Here is a 21,658-nt window from a genome sequence, read left to right as displayed (position 1 = left end):
GTTCAAGAGGAATAACTCTTTCCTAAAGTTAAAATTAACTCTTAAGAATTTTTTTTCATTAAAACATAAATATCTGACCAAAATTGCTTTATCTTTCTACATTTCCACCAAATATGATCATATGAACCAATTTGAGCATCCCCAACAGAGATTCCCACAAGTGGTGAAGGGCTGTTGCTTTCCGTGGGGAAAACCTAGAGCAGAAGCAGCAGGTGCACGGCAACTTCCTTGTAGGTTGGTCAAGGAAGTTTGCTGCTTCAGTTGCCAGCACCCCGTCCCATAAGTGGCCTCTGAGCAGTTGGCCTTTGTGTAAAGAGAAAGAGCAGATGATGGAGAAGGCTTCAACCCAGGACCACAGTAAACAGGACTAGGGAGGTATCAGTTTCTTTATTTATGTGGCTGCCTCATTCACATATGAAATAAGAAGTTGTCCTCTTTTTTCCAGTCCCTCATCTTGCTTTACCTCCATGTGCTCCATCACTTCAAGCACTTTTTTCCTCAGCCAGCCTCATTTCCTGTGTTGGAGTCAGACTGGGAGAAAAGAGCCTTCAGTGAAGGAAAGCAGGAGTGGGTTGATTTCCACTCACCCACATGGTCCCTTTGTTGTAAAAAATACTAGACCTGCCCCCATTTTAAGAGTGAAGAGTCTTGTCGAAGGCTTTCACGTAGGTAGAATTTCCAGGTTGTGTGGCTGAGCTCTGGTAGTTTTTTTGCTCCCAATGATTCACCTGCATCGATGGTTGGCATCTTCAGAAAGTTGTCTTACTATAAAATGCCTGTGAAGACGCCAATCATAGAAGCAGGCAAAATGTTAGAAGCTAGAGCTATCAGACCATGGTTACAAAGCCCGGAAAACTCACAACCGCCAAAACATTTAGTCATTATTATTCAGCTCTGACACCCTATGGTTCTCTTTTTATATGCAAAGATGTTCCTTTCTTTTATGGGGAGCATTCTAACATGCCATCCTCCACACAGACATATGTACAGCTTGAATCAGTCCAGTCCAGGATAAGCTTTACTATTTGGTATCACTTCATGTATGAACATCTAGGATGCTGGAGGATATTGGACAGAGGACCTCATTTGGGGATACGTGGTCATAGACAAATGACCTCACCTGGAATATTGCGTACAGTTCTGGGCACCGCAATTCAGGAAGGATATTGACAAGCTGGAATGGGTCCAGATGATGGCAACCAAAACAGTAAAAAGTCTGGACTCCATGCCCTACGAAGAGAGACTTAGGGGATTGGGCATGTATAGTTTAGTGAAGAGAAGGTTAAGAGGTGACATGATAGCCATGTTTAGTTATTTGAAGGGATGTCGTGTTGGTAAGGGAGGAAGGTTGTTTTCTGCTGCTCCAGAGACTAGGACCAGGAGTAATGGGTTCAAGGTGAAGGAAAAGAGATTCCACCTAAACATCAGGAAAAACTTCCTGACAGTAAGGACTGTTCGACAGTGGAATGCACTACCTTGGAGTGTGGTGGAGTCTCCTTCTTTGGAGGTTTTCAAAGAGAGGCTGGGTAGCCATCTGTCAGGAGTGCTTTGATTATGTGTTCCTGCATTGCAGGGGGTTGGACTTGATGGCCCTTGGGGTCTCTTTCAACTCCATGATTCTATGGCATACATTGGCTAGCTTTTCAGGAATACTGTGAAATGCTGTGTGCAATGCTGTCATCTAGTTTCACCCAGTTGTGGTGCAGGGTCTCAGTGCTGCTCCTCTCCCCTCCCCTCCCCCTGCAGCTTCCCTGTATCTGTTGCTTTGCATATGGATCTGAGCATTTCCCAATAACCACTGATAATGCTCATCACAGAGCGGCGCCCAAGCCGCAAACTTCCAGCACTGAAATGAAAACCACCATTGAATATTACTGTCTGTGGGTACTGAGATGGAACGGGCCTGCTCTGCCTTCAGGCCCTATTCTATGCCTACCGTCTCCCAGGTGTTCCCAACTCCTCTTGGGGGGGGGGGGGCTTCTGTCTCTCTCTTGGGTAACCACTGCCACCACCTGACCATTGTAGGAATTGGCCACTGGGGGGGGTGTTTCTAGCCCCTCCCAGTGGCCAATTCCTACAATGGTCAGCCCCCCCCCCCCCCCAACTTCCCTTCTAAACTCTGAAGCTTTGCCTCTGTGTCTTCCACTGTTCCACTCCTGGGCACCACAGGGATGATTTATTGCCCAGTGTACCCCTGGAGAAATAGCTGCTTGTCAACTGCTAGCCTTTCTCTCCTGACGCCCCCTTTTTAAGGTATCATGTCCAAGATGGTGGAAGTCTGTGCGCTACAGAGAATCACTCTCAGCATCCAAAGTTTAAAAGTATTTGTTATAAAGAAAATGTTTACAAGCATACTTTTAGCACAGTACCAGATTGAGCAAGGGATCCCAAAGAAATGAGAGAAAAACAACTTCTATTTCTCTCTTTCTATATCTGCCCTATCAGATGTTAGAATCTAGAACAACAGAAAGTTTCAGTGCTGACTCTACTCTCTCTCTCTCTCTCTGCAGCACCCCCAGATCCATTGCTCTGCAAATTTGCCGATGGTGGCCAGAAGAAGCGCCAGAATCAAGGCAAATATGTGCAGAATGGACGAGCTTGGCCACGGGAAAGTGACACGGTAAGGGAAGGGATGTTAAGGAGCAGGAGGGCAGCAGCATTCAGGATAAGTTAATCATCCATGTATGGTGATGTATGGACCTCTTGCTTTTGCTGCTGGTCTGGGTTTGCAAAATAGGGTGGTTGTCACGCATGCCTAGCAGGCTCTCTTATATACGTGGTTGGTGGGTGAACTTTAGTTTGGTGGGTCACCAGTTGCAGCAGGTCAGGGTTAAAACACTTTCCTCCTTTGTCTGCAGGCACACCAACATTTTCACAGATTTCTTTGGTGTTTGAGCCAGGAAGGTTGCCTGCCCTTGAACTTTGGGGGCTTTCTCTTCGATTGGCTGCACCAGTTCTCCTGCCAAGCTGCTTGAGGGCCCAGCCTTTCCATTAGCTAGGAAAGCTGGAAGAAATGCTGGTGATTCAGGGAATGGAAGTCTGTATATGAACCAGGCCTTATTTGATTTGATGTTTCCATGCAGGGTGGGATGACCTTGACCTATGACCCCACAACGGCACTACAAAATGGGTACGTCCTCTTTTTTTACCTGTGCCTTCACATACTAATCTGTTTTAGTAGATAGCCTGTTGTTTATCATCAAAGAGACCCAGAAGAATCATTTCTGCGTGCAGACATTATGGGAAATCCAAATCTCTGTGGCTGGCATTAATTCTGTCTCTTTCCCCCACCCCATCTACCATTGCAGGTTCTACACAACGCCCTACAGCCTGGCTCCCAATAGGATGATTGCCCAGACTGCACTCTCCCCCTATCTTCCATCACCTGTTTCCTCCTACCAGGTATCTATCACACACACACCGCACACACTCCAATGGTGGGGAAGGCACATTATGCCATATGTAGTCAGGAGAGGTGAAATCGGGGAGATAGCTCTGCTGGGAAGAAGTAGAAATTAAAGGTGTATCCGCCTCCTTTTAGCTGGGTATTGTTCCTAAATCAGGATGGTTTTTTGTAGTGTAATCTCTTCTCCTTTTTTGTAACTTAAGCAATGACTCTAAAAAAAATAGAGAGCCAGCGTGGTGCAGTGGTTAAGAGCAGGTGGATTCTAATCTGGAGAACCGGGTTTGATTCCTCACTTTTCCACCTGAGTGGTAGAGGCTTATCTGGTGAACCAGATGGCGTTTCCGCACTCCTGGGCTAGTCACAGTTCTTTGGAACTCTCTCAGCCCTATCTACTTCACAAAGTGTCTGTTGTGGGGAGAGGAAGGGAAAGGAGCTTGTAGGCCACCTTGAGTCTCCTTACAGGAGAGAGAGGTGGGATATAAATCCAAAATCATCATCTTCTTCTTCTTTCGTATATAAGACTCAATAGATGTTTGCCTGGACTGTAAAGGTAAAACGCAAGCATTGGGTCATTACAGGCCCATGGGGTGATGTCATATCACATTTACTAGGCAGGTGGTTTGCCACTGCCTTCCCCAGTCGTCTTCACTTTACCCCCAGCAAACTGGGTATTTATTAAGGACCAAATGTCCTAGTACCGTGGTGGCGAACCTTTGGCACTCCAGATGTTATGGACTACAATTCCCGTCAGCCCCTGTCAGCATGGCCAATTGGCTGGTGGGAATTGTAATCCATAACATCTGGAGTGCCAAAGGTTCACCACCACTGTCCTAGTAAAATTATCTGGCTACATTGTTTTGAAAATTGAAGTAGAGTCAGGGGTACTAAGAGATGGTGCAGAACTGTGACTAAAGGCTATCTGAGACATGATGGAACCCTGGTACGGGCTAGCAGATGCTGGGGAATCTGATTTTTAGCATCAAAGGATTCCATGCAGGTGGGGTGTGCTGAACCTCCTGCATCACTGGGTAACCTTTCCACAGCCTCCTCGTGTGCTTTTCTTCTCACCTGAGCTCCAGTACCAGTTCTGCAAGGAAGAGACTGTGGGGAGATGAGAGGCAGGCACAGGGGCGCTTTTGGTTCCTTTCACTCATTTGTCCTGTTCGATCAAAGAAGTTAAAAGCCGCGTAAAACCTTCCCTTAAACAAATGGGTCTCATTTGGCCTTCAGCACAGTTGTTAGCTGCAAGCCAGTAAATCCCTGGTTAGATACTCACCTTTCCCACAAACCAACAGGCCAGCTGATGTCTTTTGCCTTCGGCCTGTCTTGTATTGGTATGTGTGCAGGGGCATACCGCCCAGGGGGACATATGGGGTCAAATGTCCCAGGCTGTGGTCATTTAGTCAGGTGAGGGATGGAAAATCGCCCCCTCTTTCTTTCTTTCTTTCTTTCTTTCTTTCTTTCTTTCTTTCTTTCTTTCTTTCTTTCTTTCTTTCTTTCTTTCTTTCTTTCTTTCTTTCTTTCTTTCTTTCTTTCTTTCTTTCTTTCTTTCTTTCTTTCTTTCTTTCTTTCTTTCTTTCTTTCTTTCTTTCTTTCTTTCTTTCTTTCTTTCTTTCTTTCTTTCTCTCTTTCTCTCTTTCTCTCTTTCTCTCTTTCTCTCTCTCTCTCTCTCTCTCTCTCTCCCTCCCTCCCTCTCTCCCTCCCTCCCCCCCCCCCAGTCCATACACTGACTTCAAGACCTGGAGCAAAAAAGCGTTGTTTGGTCATGGTGGGGGAGGGCGGTCGCCCATATGGGGGTGGGGGTGGGGTGGAAAAATCAGATTTTGCACCGGGCTACATTTTTCCTAGATACGTCTCTGAGTGTGTGTGTGTGTTTGTGACAGCATCATGTATTTGTCAGGGCTGTTGTAAGGATCAGGATGTGTGGACTGCATTATCTAAATATTAAACGTTATTATTGCTGTACTGTTTTCAGGTTCACAGTCCATCTTGGATGCACCATCAGTCGTACCTCATGCAGCCCACGGTGAGAGACCTGCTCCTCCCAAGTTCCGTCCACCTTGCTTAAGGGCATTTTCTCAAGCTGCAGGCGGGGGCGGGGGGCGGGGGGAAGGCTTGTAGGTTTGGAATGTTTCATGCATTAGTGCAGAATAGAAATCAGCAGAGTAGGGGTGTCAAACATGCAGCCTTTGAACTGGATCCAGCGCCTTGAAGGGGCTTATTAGGTCCGCAAGTCAGTTGAAGCAACCCCCTCCCCCTTTCTCCAACCTGGTCTGGCAAGCCTGGGCACATTTATATCATATCCAGCCCTTGTAATAAATGAGTTCAACACCCCTGCAGTAGAGAGCAACGTTTTAAAATCAAATGCGCTCATAGATTGAGTTTGGGCAGGTGACATCACAAAGTGACTTGAGCATTACTTGTGAAAACATTCCTAGCGCACTTTCTGGATACCCTGATCCCAGTCATTACATTCCCTCTTCCTTACTGCAGACTAAGCCCAAGGGAAGGGGAGTAAGGGAGGGGATGGCAGGGAGTGAGGGGTGGCATGCAAGGAAGGGGAGGGGGAGGGGCCTGGCATCTGGACATGGCCCACCCACCCTAGCAGAGGGAGAGGGAGGGGTGGCATGCAAGGGAAGGGGAGTAAGGGAGGGGATGGGAGTGAGTGAGGGGTGGCATGCAAGGAAGGGGAGGGGGAGGGGCCCAGCATCTGGACATGGCCCACCCACCCTAGCAGAGGGAGAGGGAGGGGTGACATGCAAGGGAAGGGGAGGGGATGTGAGGGTGTGAGGGGTGGCATGCAAGGAAGGGGAGGGGGAGGGGCCTGGCATCTGGACATGGCCCACCCACCCTAGCAGAGGGAGAGGGAGGGGTGACATGCAAGGGAGGGGATGTGAGGGTGTGAGGGGTGGCATGCAAGGAAGGGGAGGGGGGGAGGGCCTATGACTGGATACAGTCCGTTCCCACCCCAGCAGAGGAGAGAGGAGCCAAGACATGCAAGGGAAGGGGATGTGAGGGTGTGAGGGGTGGCATGCAAGGAAGGGGAGGGGGAGGGGCCTGGCATCTGGACATGGCCCACCCACCCTAGCAGAGGGAGAGGGAGCGGTGACATGCAAGGGAAGGGGAGGGGATGTGAGGGTGTGAGGGGTGGCATGCAAGGAAGGGGAGGGGGGGCTTGTTCTGAACAGGCTGTTGTGGTTTTTCAGGCTGTGTAGCCTTGGTCTAGTTACAGGGGTGGCCAACCTATGGCGCTCCAGATGTTTAAGGACTACAATTCCCATAGGCCATGCTATTCTAACCCGATGGGAATTCAGAACTATGAACATCTGGAGTGCCATAGCCAGTATTTTGCTCCCAATAGCCACACTGGACCTGTGGCTGGCATTGTCAGAGACATGTCATTGCCTGTGCCACAGAGAGAAAAAATCTCACCGTGACATGTCTTGGGGAAATACATATCTTCCGGCTCTGCCTGAAGATACCAGCCATAGATCCAGGTGTAACATGGGTAGCAAAAACTACCAGACCATGGCCACACAGACCAAAAGCCAGTTGATTCCAGCTGTGAAAGCCTTCAATAATACATGGTTCTGAACCAGGGGTGGGATGGGATCCAAAAATTTTAATAGCAGGTTCCGATGGTGGTGGGATTCAAACAGTGGCACTGCCGCACACATGCACCTCCAACCCCTTCTCGGCACTCAGAAAAAATTAGTAACCACTTCTAGAGAAGTGGTGAGAACTGGTTGGATCCCACCTCTGTTCTGAACACTCCCTCTAAAGCCTGCTATTTCGGGGAAGGGCTGATTTAATCCCTAGGGGTTTTTTTTGCCACGAATTGCCCTAATCCCAATGAATTTTATAGTCGCATCCCTTCTCCCCGCTTTCTTTTTAACATCTCTCTCTCTCTCTCTCTCTCTCTCTCTCTCTCTCTCTCTCCATCCCTCCCTTCCTGCCACCACTTTATTGTTGCTAAGCAGGGAACAGTGCTAACCCCAACCATGGACCATGCGATTTCCATCCAGCCCACCTCCATGATGGGGCCCCTAGCCCAGCAGCTGGGCCATCTGTCTCTCAGCAGTGCTGGCGCGGTAAGGACCTTCCTTCTCCACTCACTAGCCCACAGGTGTAAAACTCGCGGCCCTCCAGATGTTGTGGACTACAGTTCCCATCATGCTGGCAAGGGATGATGGGAACTGTAGTCCATAACATCTGGAGGGCCACAAGTTTGACACCTGTGCACTAGCCCTTCGAGGAGCTTCTCCCCATATTTCTTGCCATCCTTCTGACTTTTCTTCCGGCTCTGCTCTTCTAGTATATGCCAGCGGCAGCAGCTATGCAAGGAGCCTACATCCCCCAGTACACGCCTGTGCCTTCCTCCAGCGTTGCAGTCGAGGTAAATGTCTCTGCTTCGTCATCTTCCTGCTTAAGGTGACAGCCCTCTTGAAGTTGCTTTCCTTTCCTTTGCATTGCATTGATCTATACGCCAGCACGCTCACGTCCATGCGTCGTTACACAGGGTTGTATACTGGCTGAGATGAACCTGCTGCTTATGCAGAGACCTTAGCAGGGTATGCTTTTTTGTGTGTTTGTGTGCTTAAAGCCAAATATGGGTGGGAAGGTAGGCAGGTGCTCCTCTGTCATGCCTGAGCCAGGTGCAGATGCTGAAGTCCTGGGACCTGCAATATGACTTAGTAGAGAAAGTATTTTAAAGGGCTGAAGGGGAGGCAGAGCTAAGCCATGAAAGTGACAGGTACAGAGTCCAGATGTACAGTCCGCTTGCAGCCACCCCACAGTTTCCTTCTTTGAACCAATGCAAAGTAGGCTTATTGTTGATTCAGTTTAAAGGGGGAAACCCAAGGAAACCCACAAGTTGCACTCAGAATAAGTGTAATATCATGTAAATGTTCCTGTTTAATATTACGATTTTCCTGCATTCCATGTTGGGGAAAATCCCCTTGTGGAAACAGTATATGGCCATGGTAGCAAACCTATGGCACTCCAGATGATATGGACTACAATTCCCATCAGCCCCTGCCAGTATGGCCAATTGGCCATGCTGGCAGGGGCTGATGGGAATTGTAGTCCATGCACGTCTGAAGCACCAGAGTTGGACGCCCCTGGCTTAGGGAATTCCTGGATGCTGGAGTGAGCATCTGAGCTGCTGGTCACCTGTCCCTGGAATAGATGCCTTGCAGGTATTCGAAAGGCCCACGTAGCAGCAACATGGTTCAAACTCAACTGAAGGGTTTTGGCAGCCCAAGCTTGCCCATCATAGCAAGACTGAAAGTTTTGGGGAAGGAAATCCCAGATCCCCTGCTGGATGTTTTGTTGCAGGAGAACAGTGGCCAGCAGAGCCATGTGACAGTGGAGTCCCCATCGGATCATGCTGCCTACTCGTATCAGTACAACAAGTAATGACAGGTAAGGCTGTGTGCAGAGGAGTAGCAAGGGGGGAAAGCGCCCAGTGCACTAGTGCGTCCTCTGTCCCGTCCCGGAACACCCCAGCCATGCCCCCGGAACGCCCTTGCCACACCCCCACAGGGGTGCATGCCCGGTGCGTCCCCCCCCCCTTGAAGCTACACCTCTGGCTGTGTGTATGGGTCGGGGAGTAATGCAGTGTGGTGGCGGCTGTGGAGTGTGACCACCAGAAAGCAGAAAGTAGCAGCCAATACTGGGAAATACTTAATAGAAATCTAACATCATTATGTATTTTGAACTTTTCCTCTGTCAGAAGATGGAGGAAGGGAATATTCCTATATGAACCATGATAGCTGCTTGGGAAACTGAATCTGAGATGCAGGAACCATTGATATTATGCTGGTGTATCTCTCAGGAGGCATCTAAAAGATGTACATTTGTGTATCATGTTTTCACGTTGCTTGTTCCTCCAGCATTTCCTGCAGAAGTTGTCATTGTAAGAAATATCAGTCAGGCTCCCAACCGGATCTGAGTTTGGCAAATCTAGTTTTTAGAGGTTAAGACTGCCAATATTTCCTTTGCATGCAAAAGACACATAGTGGTCAGAATGTCAGGTTGTCAAATTCCCATTCTGCTCATTGGGTGATCTTGTGCCAGGCACTCTTTCTCTGCCTAGCCTACCTTACAGGGTTGCTGTGAGGGTAAAATGGGGTATGAGAGAGACATAGACGCCATGCATGTGAACCTCCACTTCTTGGTGGAAGGATGGGATAAAATATTTTAGTAAGTGAAATGCTTCGAGCACAGGTGCAGTTAGGTTTGAATCACATTGTGCTGTACTCAGGGGCATATTGTCCTAGGGACATGGGGACACCCATGTCCCCTGGCGCACGCCTTTTGGTCATGTGTGTGGGGGTGCCGGATGCCCCCCTATGTGACCAAATGTGGTGTGTTCCCCAACCGCACACCACCAAGCCCCACCCCCAGGAGCCGGCCTGCAGGGGGGTGGGACTCAATAGTGGGCGGCCGTGGCACCAGCTATCCTCGTCTCCCAAGCCCCCCTGACCTCTGTGCAGGCCAGCTTTTGAAAGCCAACCTGCATGGAGGTGGGGGGGCGGCGCTCGGGGGCGGGGCCATGCCCATGCCTGATACCCCAAGCACGGGGGGCGCGAGGGGGAGCTCCCAGGGAAGTAGTGGTCTCCGGGTGCCATTTCCCCACGATACACCTCTGGCTGTACTCTTAGAGGTGGGAGTCCTCGCTGTCCAGGTGAGGTACCCAGCCCCATTAGAAGGAGGCCAAAACATTGGTGATCCAATGTATTGTTGAAGGTTTTCATGGCCAAAATCAACAGACTGTTGTGGATTTTCCAGGATATGTGGCCAGGGTCTGGTAGTTTTTGCTCCTTAAGTTTTGGCCAAATCTATGGCTGGCATCTTCAGAGGCATGTCACGATAAGATGTGTTTCAAGAGAGAAATGTTTCAAGAGAAAGAAAGTGTTTTGAGAGAAACACATCTCACCATGACATGCCTTTGAATATACCAGCCATAGATCATGGAAAAACGTTAGGAGCAAAAACTACCAGATGACAGCCACACACCCTGGAAAACCCACAACAGTCAACTGTGGATCCTGTTTCCCAGTCAGTTGTCCCTAAATATTTGGGGATTATTCAGCTTCCCCCAATCCCTTCAAACCATGACACAGTTTGGTGCCACCAGAGTGGGTGGGGATAGGCAGTCAGTGGATACGCAGGGGGAGCCAGAGGAGAGCCAGGATGCTGCAGTAGAAAAAAAGAGGGCCGGGCTAGGACTGGGGCCAAGCTAGGCTGCAGTCCCCATCCAAGCCACGATGCTCAACAAATGACCTTGAGCCACTCACACACTAACCCACCTCACAGGATTGTTGTGAGTATGCAAGGTATATCCAGGGCTCATGCTCCAGGCACTGTTTGAGGGAAGGGCGGCCAGGCAGCCCAGAGCCTCCACCCCCAGAGGCCCTTCTCCCCCACTGCCAACTGTCAAACTCCCACAGGGAGTTTATGGGGTTGGACACAGTTTAAGGCTGGGCCTGGGACCAGTGTTCAACTGTGGCCCAATTCCCAAACTCCATGTGGAGTGGTGGGACGCACAGTTCAAGGATGAGCTCGTTCAGGTCTAGTTTTAAATTGCTGGCTCTGCTTCAGAGTCCGCAGTTTGAAGCTAGGCCCGGCCACCTGCAGGCCAGCCTTGAACTGCAGGCTGTGCCTTGGCCAGGTCCAGCTTTATATTACTGGCTCATCCTCTAAAGTCCACTTCTGAAGTCTGCAGTTTAAAGTTGGACCCGGCCAGGCCAAGTTTAAAGTAGTTTAAAGTAGCTTAAAGCTGCAGCTGGACCAAGGCCAGCCTTGAACTTTGCACACACACACACCCGAATATGACGTGGAGTTGGGGAGGTATTCTGGGCAGTTGCTTGCTCTGAGTGTCATCTTAAGTAGATATGTCCCTGTGAGAATGAAATAGGGAAGAAAACCATGTGTATCCCCCCCCCCCCCCAGCTCCTTGAAGGAAGAGTGGAATAAAAATGTGATAAGAGTTTTGATTGTGCTTCAGTCTGCTTTTCCTTTGTGGGGTAACACGGCATCCTGTCTGTTCCTTTAAAGAAGGGCTGGGGCCGGAGACCTGCAGGGATGGTCTCAGTGGGTGCAGCAGAAGGAGGAGGGATAGGATTCCGACCTGCGAGAGATCCTTTTCGGCTTGTGCCCGTTCTTACAACCTCTGGGCCCCACCTGGCCCCACCACCTGCCCTGGTAATTGCTTCCGTTTTTCATCCTTCTAGCGCAATTGAGCGACTCAGCCCTGAGCAATCACTTCACGAGAGACAACTTTTTAAAAAATTTGTGCTGCGTTTAGAAGACCGAACCATTTTTTTGTTTTGTTTTTTGTTTGTTTTTTCCTGCAAAGAAAAAGGTTGTTGTTTTTCTCTAAAAACCAAGAAAATAACCACAATAGACTTCTGACACCAAGGAACCAAAGGAGGTGAGAGTGGGGGATGGAGAAGAGAATACACCCCACCTTTAAATGTACAGACGGACTGAGGACTATTTTAATATGAGGAAACCATTTTTGGGCGTGTGTGCGTGTGTGTTTCCGCATTTATTTTCTTAACAGCAAAGTCAAGCGCTTTGGATGCTACAAAGTCCCCAGAGAAGAAAAATATATATGCATACCTATATATATATGTGTGTGTGTGTGTATACAATATATATGTATATATATATGTATATATATATTTCCCCTCTTTTGGAAAGATTGCTCCTGGCCTCCTGGAGGAAACGTTTGCTCCTTTGAACTTTTTCTGTTTCGTTTTTGTTTCCTTTCGTCATTTAAAAAGTTTTTTTTAAAAAAAAGGACAAATATGCAAAAGTGTTTGAATATTTTTTTGTTGTTTTATAAGAAAACACTCGGAGAAAAGTCCCACCTCGCAGCCGTAGGATAAAAATCAATGCAGACTTTTTTTTCTTCTTCTTTGATGGGATGGGAGGGGGGGAGGGATTTTGCTTTGAAAGGATTTATTTTATTATTTCAAGAGGGTGAGTTTTTTTTCTAAAAAAGACAAATTTACAAAAAAACAAAAAAGGAAATCTACAAAAAAAATCTACAAAAAAGGAAATCTACAAAAAAAAAGTTGAACTTTGAATGGCAGCAAGAGGGGTTTTGAATGAAACCTGTCAGGATGGAGGAAAAGGTTGCGGCTGGTGGCATCTGGTCAGCTGAAACCTTTTAAATTTTTGGCATAAACTCTGCCCCAGCTGAACAAGAGAGAGAGAGAGAGAGAAACAGAGTTTGCTCCAGACCTCGATTTCTGCCCTCCACCCTGTCCAATGGGACCGGTTCTTGCTGGATACTTTGGACTCTGATTTGAGCTTCTACGCGGACCCTTCTTTGCTTCCACATGGATCTTCCCTCCCCCGGCCCTGGATCAGGGGAACAATAAACTGAGGAGTCTGCTGCCAGTGATGTGTCGTCGCTTCTGGATTCCTGAACATTGAATGGACATGTTGCCAGCTGCAGCGCTTCGCCCCTGGGACACACACCTACACAGTGCCTTCTGCCGCCTGCGGTCCGGACTGTGCTGCCGTATGCCCCCCTTCGGTTCCTGCATGCTTGTCACCCGTTCTCTTGACAAGCCAGTTGTGGGGGGGGGGGGGGGGGGGCGGCGGCGATGAAACTTCTGACTGGTGGGGACTGGGGGAGGTCTGTTCCGGTTGCTTTAAACAAAACAAAACAAAAACCAGGGAGCATCTAGCACCTTGCAGGGGATGGCTGTGCTTCCCCCACCCAAAACAGAGATCCTAGTTACTATGCACGTTCCCCCCCGCTCCCCTGCAGTCCTTGGTTGCTGGCTCCTCAGATTCGCAATAGCAGGAGACTCATGTGCAATAATTTGTCCCTTCCTACAGTGCGTTTCTCTGGAGAGCCTCTTGAAGGTACCAAGTGCTTTAGACACCTCTGTATGTTTCCTCCCTGTTTCTCCTTTCCCCAACCCCGCCCCAGTTGCTTTCCCCAACCTAAATGGTGCTAAAAAGTCTCTTACCTTCTTTACCATCATAAAATCTCCCCAAACCGGCTGGCATGAAGTTGTCCCTTCCACTTGACTCTTAGAAGTTGCTTTGTGATCATGGCAAACCTTGCCTTCTCCTCTTCCCCCCACCCCCTTTCTTGGTACCTCCCCCTTTCCCTGCCCAAACACCTTTGAGAAAATAGCTCTTATGCAGCTGACAATCAGGGAGGACTAATTGCAGAGGCCATACGGGTGTCATGTGAGCCAGGGAGAGCAAGAGTGAGTGAGTGAGTGTGTGCATGCGCGCGTGTGTGTGTACGTCATAGGATAGTATCTAAAGGAGGGATCCCTGCTTAATTGGGTTTGTGTATTTCTCAGGACATTTTCTTTGTTTTTAAAAAGGATTTCTAGTACTGTCCTGACTGCGAGTAGGATCAGGCTTATCTCGTAAGAAGAGTGCTTGAGGTTTTGGAACCTTAAGGTTAACCATCCCCCCCCCCCCCCCCCCGCAGAGCTCCCTTGACTTGGTTCTCCCTCTGTGGCAGTCGCCCTCCGTCGTCGCCAGTGGCAGAAGGGGGACCAGCCCTGTAGTGCCTGAGAGACGACCCCTTCATTAACTCCTCGGAGGCCAGCAAAGATGGAGAACTTTTAGCATAAGCTTTTGGGATCCATGCCTAAGATCCACCTTTTACACTTCCTTCTTGAATCGTATCAGCTTGATTGTTTCCCCACAGGTTCCTGAGCTACACTTGAGTGCCTTCATTTGGGCTTAGGTGGTTTTGAACCCATCGTGAATCTAAGGGTTGAAGCTTTTTTGGTAGTGCCAAACCTGTTCGTTTGGGAGTGGCAAATGGGCAGACGGGTCTTTAAAATCGGATCCTGGGTGATTCTGTGGCTATTTTAATGCTCAGCAAAGAGGCCATTGCTCCTCAGACAGAAGTAGAGCAGATCTCTCCACCTACACTCCTTTGTCGTCATTTATCTGAATGGCTACATTCCAGTTGGAACTGGGAAATTCTCACTCAGTGAAGCATTGCGCATCCCATACGCTGTATTTCTTCCTCTGATGATTGTATTATACCCCTAAAATGCCAGCAACTTTTTTTTTAAAAGGAGTTGTGATGCATAGTTCCTTAGGCATGAAATTCATGCTGGCACAGGAGTTGACTGGTAGCTCCAAGGATCTTCCAGATACAGACCACAATCCAAAGAGTACTTGAGAGGAGTGCAAATGCTTCCTGGTGGGTGGGTGTTGTTGTTTTTTGAGGGGGTCACCTGGCAACAATTCCCTGCATTGCATCAAGAGCTACTCCCAGAGTTCCTCTGTGTTTCACAAACAGGAAATTGCTACTTTTAAAAGAGGTGGACACGTATGCAGAGAAGCCGCTCTGCAGAGGCAGAGCCTTCCCATATAGTTGTTTGCAACATGAAACTGGAGGCACAATTTGCCATGTAGTTTTCTTGCACCCCACTGAAATGAATGGGAGCTACTCCAGAGCATCTGAGCCAGTTTCTGCCAACCTTTTCTTTTCAATGGGATTGCGCCTTATGGCCACAGAGTCCAAAATCACCTAGCCTGTTAGGATGCTAGGCAATTAGTAGCATGTAAATGGCTAATAGAACCCAAATTCAGGGAGAAGGGAGGACAGAAAATGGAGCTAGAATACAGCTGCAAAAGAGATTTAATATACCATAGTCCCTTTTTAAACCTCAGTTTTCTGGAAATGTGAATTGTTAATTGAGGGTGAAAGTCGTCTGGTTTATGTCAGTACTCATGATTTTAATTGCACACATTTTAGAAAAAGCTTCTGGTCTTAAATTAATGGAAGTGGAAATGCTAGATATTTAATACTGGTTCCCAGGTTCCCAATGTGTTTATTCAACCTCTCAGTGCCCAAAATTTGATGCTTCAAGAACGGTAAATGTTTATCTGGCCCAGTGATTTTTTAAAAGTCTGACTCTTATTTATGTGACCCATTTTGTGGCAAGAGACAACGTATGCGTAATCATGCTTAACACTAACCATGTGACTTGTCTTAATCTTGGTTAAGATTTCCAACGCTTGTTACCCCTGCAAACCATATATACCAAATGCCAACAAGATCTGCTTGTCATTTTGGAAACAAGAGAGGCAGGGAATCACTTTAACTGTGGCTCACTTAGTCCAGTGCCTAATTATGGTTAATGCAAACTGTGGTGTGTAAACTTGTTTCAGACCATGGTTGTACTTTGTGCTCTACAAGCAGCCTTTCATCACAGATCACTCATATGTTACTTAATCCCGGTTAAGGAAAACTAACCACCGTTACACATTATGTCTGCATGGAGTCAACCTTTCCTGTTTTTCTAGGGTAATTCAGCCAAGGCAACACCTGGAATCAATCTTTGTAGCACTGGAAAAGAGAGCCCAAACCTGTAAGCCCAGGGAGCTATCCAGCAAGAGTGGGTTATAACTATGGGGGTGGGTCCCATAAAGTTCAGAGAGGTTTCTTTCCAAATAAACATGCATAAGATTGAACCACTTAAACTAATGGAATTTAAACAAATGGATTGAACCATTTAAATCAATGGAATAGGCACAGCTTTGTATTTACATTGCAGTACTCATCATCAGACCCACTGAACTGGTGAGATATATCATTTGGTGCCCTTGGATACGCATTAATTGTCAGAAGCCTCCAGTTGCTGTGTTCAACTAATTGGTTTACAGCTGGAGTGTGATTGGGCCAAAAGAACTTCAGGTCTTTGGCTGATAAATCAATTTTGCTTTTGTCTCTTGATCATGTCATAACCCTTTGCAACACTATTTCTGCCTGCAGAGCTGGGACTGGTAGCTTACTTAGCAGGGTGAGGCGGAGGCAGGTAATGTGAAATCTACCTCCTACACACATTATCAGTGCTGACATTTTTAGCACCACCTTCTCAGTCAGAGAGGAACATTTAAAAAAAACTCTGGATTGGTGACTGGATTTTCTTCTCATTTTATGTGTTTGGGTCAGGAAGTTGCTGTCTCTTTTTTAATTGCCTCCCTGATCTGCCTACTTACCGTGAGGAAACAAGTGCTGGAATCCAGCAGTTATTAAATATACCATTTATCCTAAAGTGGAGCTTCAAGTTCCATGTCTGAAATTAACGTGAGAAAACTTGTGTTCCTTTCTGCATCTTTTTCTCACTTGCTGTCCTGAAAGACAAGGCGCTGGTATTTGCCCAGGATTTCACATAGAAAACACAAGCTGCGGAACATGCTAAGTGTGCTGAACACTTGTGTCTTCATGTAAGTGAACCACCTTGGGTGTACAAATTTCAGCTAGGACAGATGACACACTTGACACCTCCCCGATGCTGAATCCCACATCCATTCTTGTTTAGGGTACCCCATGAATTACACTCCACTGGAACAGACCAACGCTCCCATTTCCTGGGTCAAGGCAACAAGCTTATGGGTTATCCTGCTCCTGCTTAATGTCTCTTTGCAATTTGTTTCTCTGCAGACTGTGTCACCTGTTTTAGCATCTAGCCTGTGTACGTGAACATGCATGGAAAAGCACCCCCACCACAATTTGCAGAAGACACAATACCTGTCCCCCCCCCCACATGCCCAGTTGGTAGTTCCATCAAGCGCTTGTGTTTGGAGGTCCAAATGGTGATATTGAGATGTAACTGGGGTGAGGGGGAAGGAGTTGGGCAGTCTCAACCCTGGCCTCTACATCCAGGTGGCTTCCCCCTCCCCCTTTTCCATTTGCCAAAGATACAGAAAAGGATCATGATTTTTCTAAGCAGGAAAGAAACCGAGGATACTACCTACAGTTGCCTAGTAAGGATCAATAGGATGGAAAAGACAGAAGGGGGAAAAGGACAGGTGGGAGAATGGCAGAGGCAGGAAGAGAAAGGGGAAAAGGCAGAAGCAGAAATGGGGCAGAAAGCGAAGATGCAGTTGTGACGACAGACGGGGGAGTAGAATGCGTGTGAGAGTGGACGTTGCGGCGTGTGTGATGTTGTGGAGATGAGCAAGAGTGTGTGCAGTGGGCATGGATGTAGACCACACACTTCGTCGCTGCAAGCTTCCTTGTGGTCCTTAGCCCTGTTCTCGTGCCCACCCCCCTTTTCCCTAATGCACTTCCAGCTTTCCTCTCCCCAGGATCCACCAAGGCCCTACGCGTTTGATCAGATGATTCCACTTTCATTCCATTCTCCCATGGCCGGAAGGAAGCAGAGTCGTTCAGCGAGCGCTACGTTCCCGCCAGCCTCATCGATACTCTCGGGAGGCTGCAGGGACTAGCTTTAAACAGTTCATCATCATAAGAGCTGGCAGGAAGGCACTAGGCCTTATCATTACTCTTGGCCCTTAACCCGAGCCCTAGTTCCAGAACAGCTTCCCAGAGCTTTTTAGCTGGGTTGACGCAGGACGGAGAGGTCAGATTTGCAGCTCTTCACTGCACTCTGGATGCCAGTGGTGAGCAGCTGGCGGCAAGCTTGAAACCATTCTCCGGAAGCCTGAATGCCGAAGCACAGGGATTGACTGCGAGGAACTGGGGCGTGGGAGTGCATCTCTTGAGCTGCTAGATTTTTAATCTTGTGCCTTGATTTCCCCTGTCCCATTCTGCCAGTGGGGGAACTGCTCCCTGCACTTTAAAACTTCCAGTCCAGAAAAGGCCTTTTCCCGTCCGCTTCTCCCCAGCCTCGTCCTAATTCATACCCATGAGGTCCCCTGTTCTGTGCCCTAGCCTCCCTCTGCAAAGAACACGCGCATCTTGGCATCTCCTGAATCATGCTTTGCTTTGTCCAGCCATCCCCCATCCCCACCCCCATGCTGGAGGAGGATGCAATCAATTGCCTCTAAGACTGGGCAGACAGCAGAAAAGCCTCAAATCCCCTCATCCCTTGGATGTGCTGGGTATTTCTTTTTTTAAAAAGCAAGCTATATTAACCTGAAACTTCCCCCCCCCCCCCCCCCCCGCCGCCCATGCTTGCTTCAAAACCTGTCCCCCTTGGAATTTGTTGGTGCTATTTAAAAACACCCCGGTTCAGAACTTCCCCTCACCATTACGCTCACCACTTCCAGTTTTACGTCATCCATAGCTTCACATCTACCTCACATGTACTTGCAGTTCATTTGCATATCCCGAACCGGCAAACTGCACCTTCTTCAAGGGACCGTCTCCTCCCACCCCCACCCGAAGTAATTTTTTTTTTCCTGGGATCTTGTGCTTTGTTTAACGGGGAGAAAGAAGGAGAATGTTTGTTTTGACAAAAAAAAATATCCCTGTGTTGCTGCTAATTATTGGGAAGGTTGTTAATGTACCACCTTGTGCTCCTCTCTTTGTAAAATGAATTGTCAAGTTAGTTGATTTCATTGGAATGGAAATGGTTTGTCCAAGGTGTGTGTGTGTGGGGGGGGGGGGGAGGCATAGTTTTATGGCCGCTATGTGGAACCCTAACCACAGCAAGAATGGATAATAAAACTGCTTCCTTTTTTTGCTCAGCCCTTGCACTTCAAAGCCTTTATGGCTGCATTGCTTACACTGGAACATAGGACGAAAGATTTCCATCTAGAAGAGAGGTCTAGGGATGGCGTTGACTATCATTTCCGACCACTGCGCCTCGGCCTTCTCTTTCCAAAAACAGACTTGCCAAAGCAAGACAGTGGCTTTTCATGACCCATCCTGGGAATGCTTGAACCATCGAGGACCCAGCAAAGGGAGCCATGATTGCTTTAAGACTCCACACCCTTTTAACTTTAGCCAACTATTGGAATTCACAGGAGGGCTAGTCTCACCAACAGGAGGGGAGCCAGTGGCCCCCAAGTGGCCCAGGTCATGATTCCAAATTTTAAGTCTCTTGCCCTCAAGGTGAAGAGACCAGCCTAACAAGGTTGTCATAATCTGTTTTTTTTTTTAAAAAAAAGAATAGGTTACAAGTAGACAGGTCTGTAAATTATGTTTAGTATCATGGTGCTGTCCAAACTTCCCCAAGCACCTCGATCTGGCTGATAAAGGCAAACAGGCAGCCAAATCAACCATCAGTGGAACCTGTAAGCCACACCCTCCCAGACGACTGTAAAGTAGGACACCTTGGAATGACATTTACATCCAAGGGGAAATGATGCTCCTGCCAAACACCTGTTCTTCAGCTCAACAACCAGTGTGTAATACAGCAACATCCATATGGGCCACAGGCAGTCTTGAATAGGCCTGCTGGCAATCTAATCACACCCCAGTTCTATTTCAGCTGGGCATGCAAGTCTCCGGTTCCATTCTTCTTTTGCTGCTTTGAGTGCCAGGTTCTTGTTGTTCCAGGGAAGCCACCCACAGAGAGCTGTGTCATCTGGGAGAGGGGACAGAGGTGATATTTTGTCTTCCAACAGCGTCACTTTGTTAATGGAGGAGGTGAAACGGTCCATGCAGTTAAGACTTAGCATTTCAGTGGCCATTAAATAGTGAAAGGACAGAATTTTGAATATTAAAACGCCAGGAAAAAATATACATAAAATGGTCACTCTTGAAGGCAACACTCTTTCTTCCTGCATGTCTTCCCCATTCTTAGCAGGAGAGGCCACAGGTGGGTTGAAACCAACACGAGTGGTCCAGCCTACTTGACACCATCACCATTTGGCTGCCCCCTTTGCTCTGGAGCCATGAGCCCTTTCACTGAGTCATTTTGAAGGCTGCAATGATGCCTTGCCCTGTAGCAGACTGCCATTTAAAGCAATACCCACCCAACCTAAGCAACATCTATCTCAAGCTAGTTTCTGTCTAGAGCAGGTTACACCTAACATGCTTTAAAATCCATAGCAGCCTTTCTAAACAACGTTGGAATTTACGTCATCTGACCTTTTAAAAAAACAAGTGACACACTTGCCATGGAGTCTTGTGCACGGGTCTTTTGTCAGCCCTTTCAGTGTTCAACGCAATGGGGACGCAGCAACAACTTGCCTCCGGCTCCATTTCCGACTCAAGCGCCAACCTGTTTTGAAACAACTAGAACTCTCCAATAGGCCACTTCCCTTCCGCGCTTCCATTGACTACAGATACAGTGAGAGTTCTTGAACCTTCACCAGACTTCACAACTAATTTTACCTGCTCGTTTTATTTATGTACTTAGGAATTTGTACAGGTTTTTTTTTAATAGTTTTGTACCTTCCATGCTACAGCCAGGCCTGTTTCTCTCTCTCCACCCCATACACCTTTTCCCCTATAGAGCTCTGACTGGTCTCATTTTGAGCAATTTTTGTTATTAAATAAAAAGGTGAAAAAATAGTTGCGGCTTTTTTTTTTTAGATTGTGTTTTGCACTGGTAATCAGGTTTCTAGGGGATGCTGGCAATTCTATTCACTGTATTGAAATAATTTCAAGATCGTATCAGATTAGTTATCTTTTAGCATTGGCCAAAACCATCCTTTTCCAGGAACCGCTTCATGGACTCCCGAGTGTGATCAGAGGTGGTGACAGCTCACGTAACATCAACAATCCTGCCCCGCAACATACAGCCATGAGGGTGGATGAACCCTATACTTTTTCTGTGAAGGAGCAAAATGCTCCAGCAGGCCTAGTCAATGTTTTGTATTCCCTGCCTGTGAACGCTACCATGGAGTCCAGAACATCTGGAATGTATAGTGGTTTCTCCGACAGGTTGAATAGGAAAAGCACCGTCGACAGGGAATTTCAGAATCATTGCCTTAACATGTTTGTGCTATCCTACTGCCTGCTCAGAAGATTATTGGGTAGGTGTGTTAAAATGTTCAAAGCAGCAAGAATCGCCCCGCCCCACCCTGTTTGTTTGTACGGAGGGTTTCCAATACAGCAGTAAATGGGAACTGAAAGCTGGGACTCCTCATGGCATGCATGCAGCAAAACGGGTAAAATGTAGACCTTTGTCTTTTAGAACAGAAGAAAGTTTGCTCATGCACACAACGAAACACAACATCTATGGGAATTCTAACATTTAATGTATCGCTTTTTGACTTGGAGAAATGCAGGTGCTGCCCAAGCAACCAGCAGGAGGAGAGACTGGAATGCTAGACTGATCAACCCTGTTTCTGTTTCCTGCCCTTCCCTGCCGCCCCCCCCCCCCCCGAAGTTCATTCACTCTCAAACACCTGCACCTGAACTTGGGAATAACCATGAAGATTCAATGGGTGACCATGCTTCTACAATCCAAATAATGTAGTCAGGTGTGGGATGTAAAACTGCCCCCCCATCCCCACTTTGCTTTTAAAACAGCAGGTACCTAACCCTTAATACTGGGAAAGCGGCCTTGAAAAGAAGGGCAAAACCGCTGAGGTACAGAGAAG

General features: G+C 47.7%; 1 protein-coding gene across 3 annotated transcripts in view; it reads left to right on the top strand.

Annotated features, from left to right (window-relative positions):
• Positions 1 to 20,624, top strand: part of RBMS2 (RNA binding motif single stranded interacting protein 2) — a 75,627-nt gene extending 55,003 nt beyond the window's left edge. For all 3 annotated transcript variants that reach the window (XM_048488155.1, XM_048488154.1, XM_048488152.1), the window contains exons 7-14: positions 2,511 to 2,620; positions 3,084 to 3,130; positions 3,309 to 3,402; positions 5,382 to 5,432; positions 7,387 to 7,497; positions 7,722 to 7,802; positions 8,744 to 8,830; positions 11,644 to 20,624. In XM_048488155.1, the coding sequence (XP_048344112.1) occupies positions 2,511 to 2,620; positions 3,084 to 3,130; positions 3,309 to 3,402; positions 5,382 to 5,432; positions 7,387 to 7,497; positions 7,722 to 7,802; positions 8,744 to 8,824 (575 nt within the window). In that variant the 3' untranslated portion in view covers positions 8,825 to 8,830; positions 11,644 to 20,624. The remainder of the gene's footprint in view (positions 1 to 2,510; positions 2,621 to 3,083; positions 3,131 to 3,308; positions 3,403 to 5,381; positions 5,433 to 7,386; positions 7,498 to 7,721; positions 7,803 to 8,743; positions 8,831 to 11,643) is intronic.
• Positions 20,625 to 21,658: the final 1,034 nt, after the last annotated feature.

Source organism: Sphaerodactylus townsendi, linkage group LG03 (genome assembly GCF_021028975.2).
Source record: "Sphaerodactylus townsendi isolate TG3544 linkage group LG03, MPM_Stown_v2.3, whole genome shotgun sequence".
Lineage (NCBI taxonomy): Eukaryota > Metazoa > Chordata > Lepidosauria > Squamata > Sphaerodactylidae > Sphaerodactylus > Sphaerodactylus townsendi.
The sequence above is the reverse complement of the archived record's forward strand: the minus strand, read 5'-3'. Positions and strand labels throughout refer to the sequence as shown.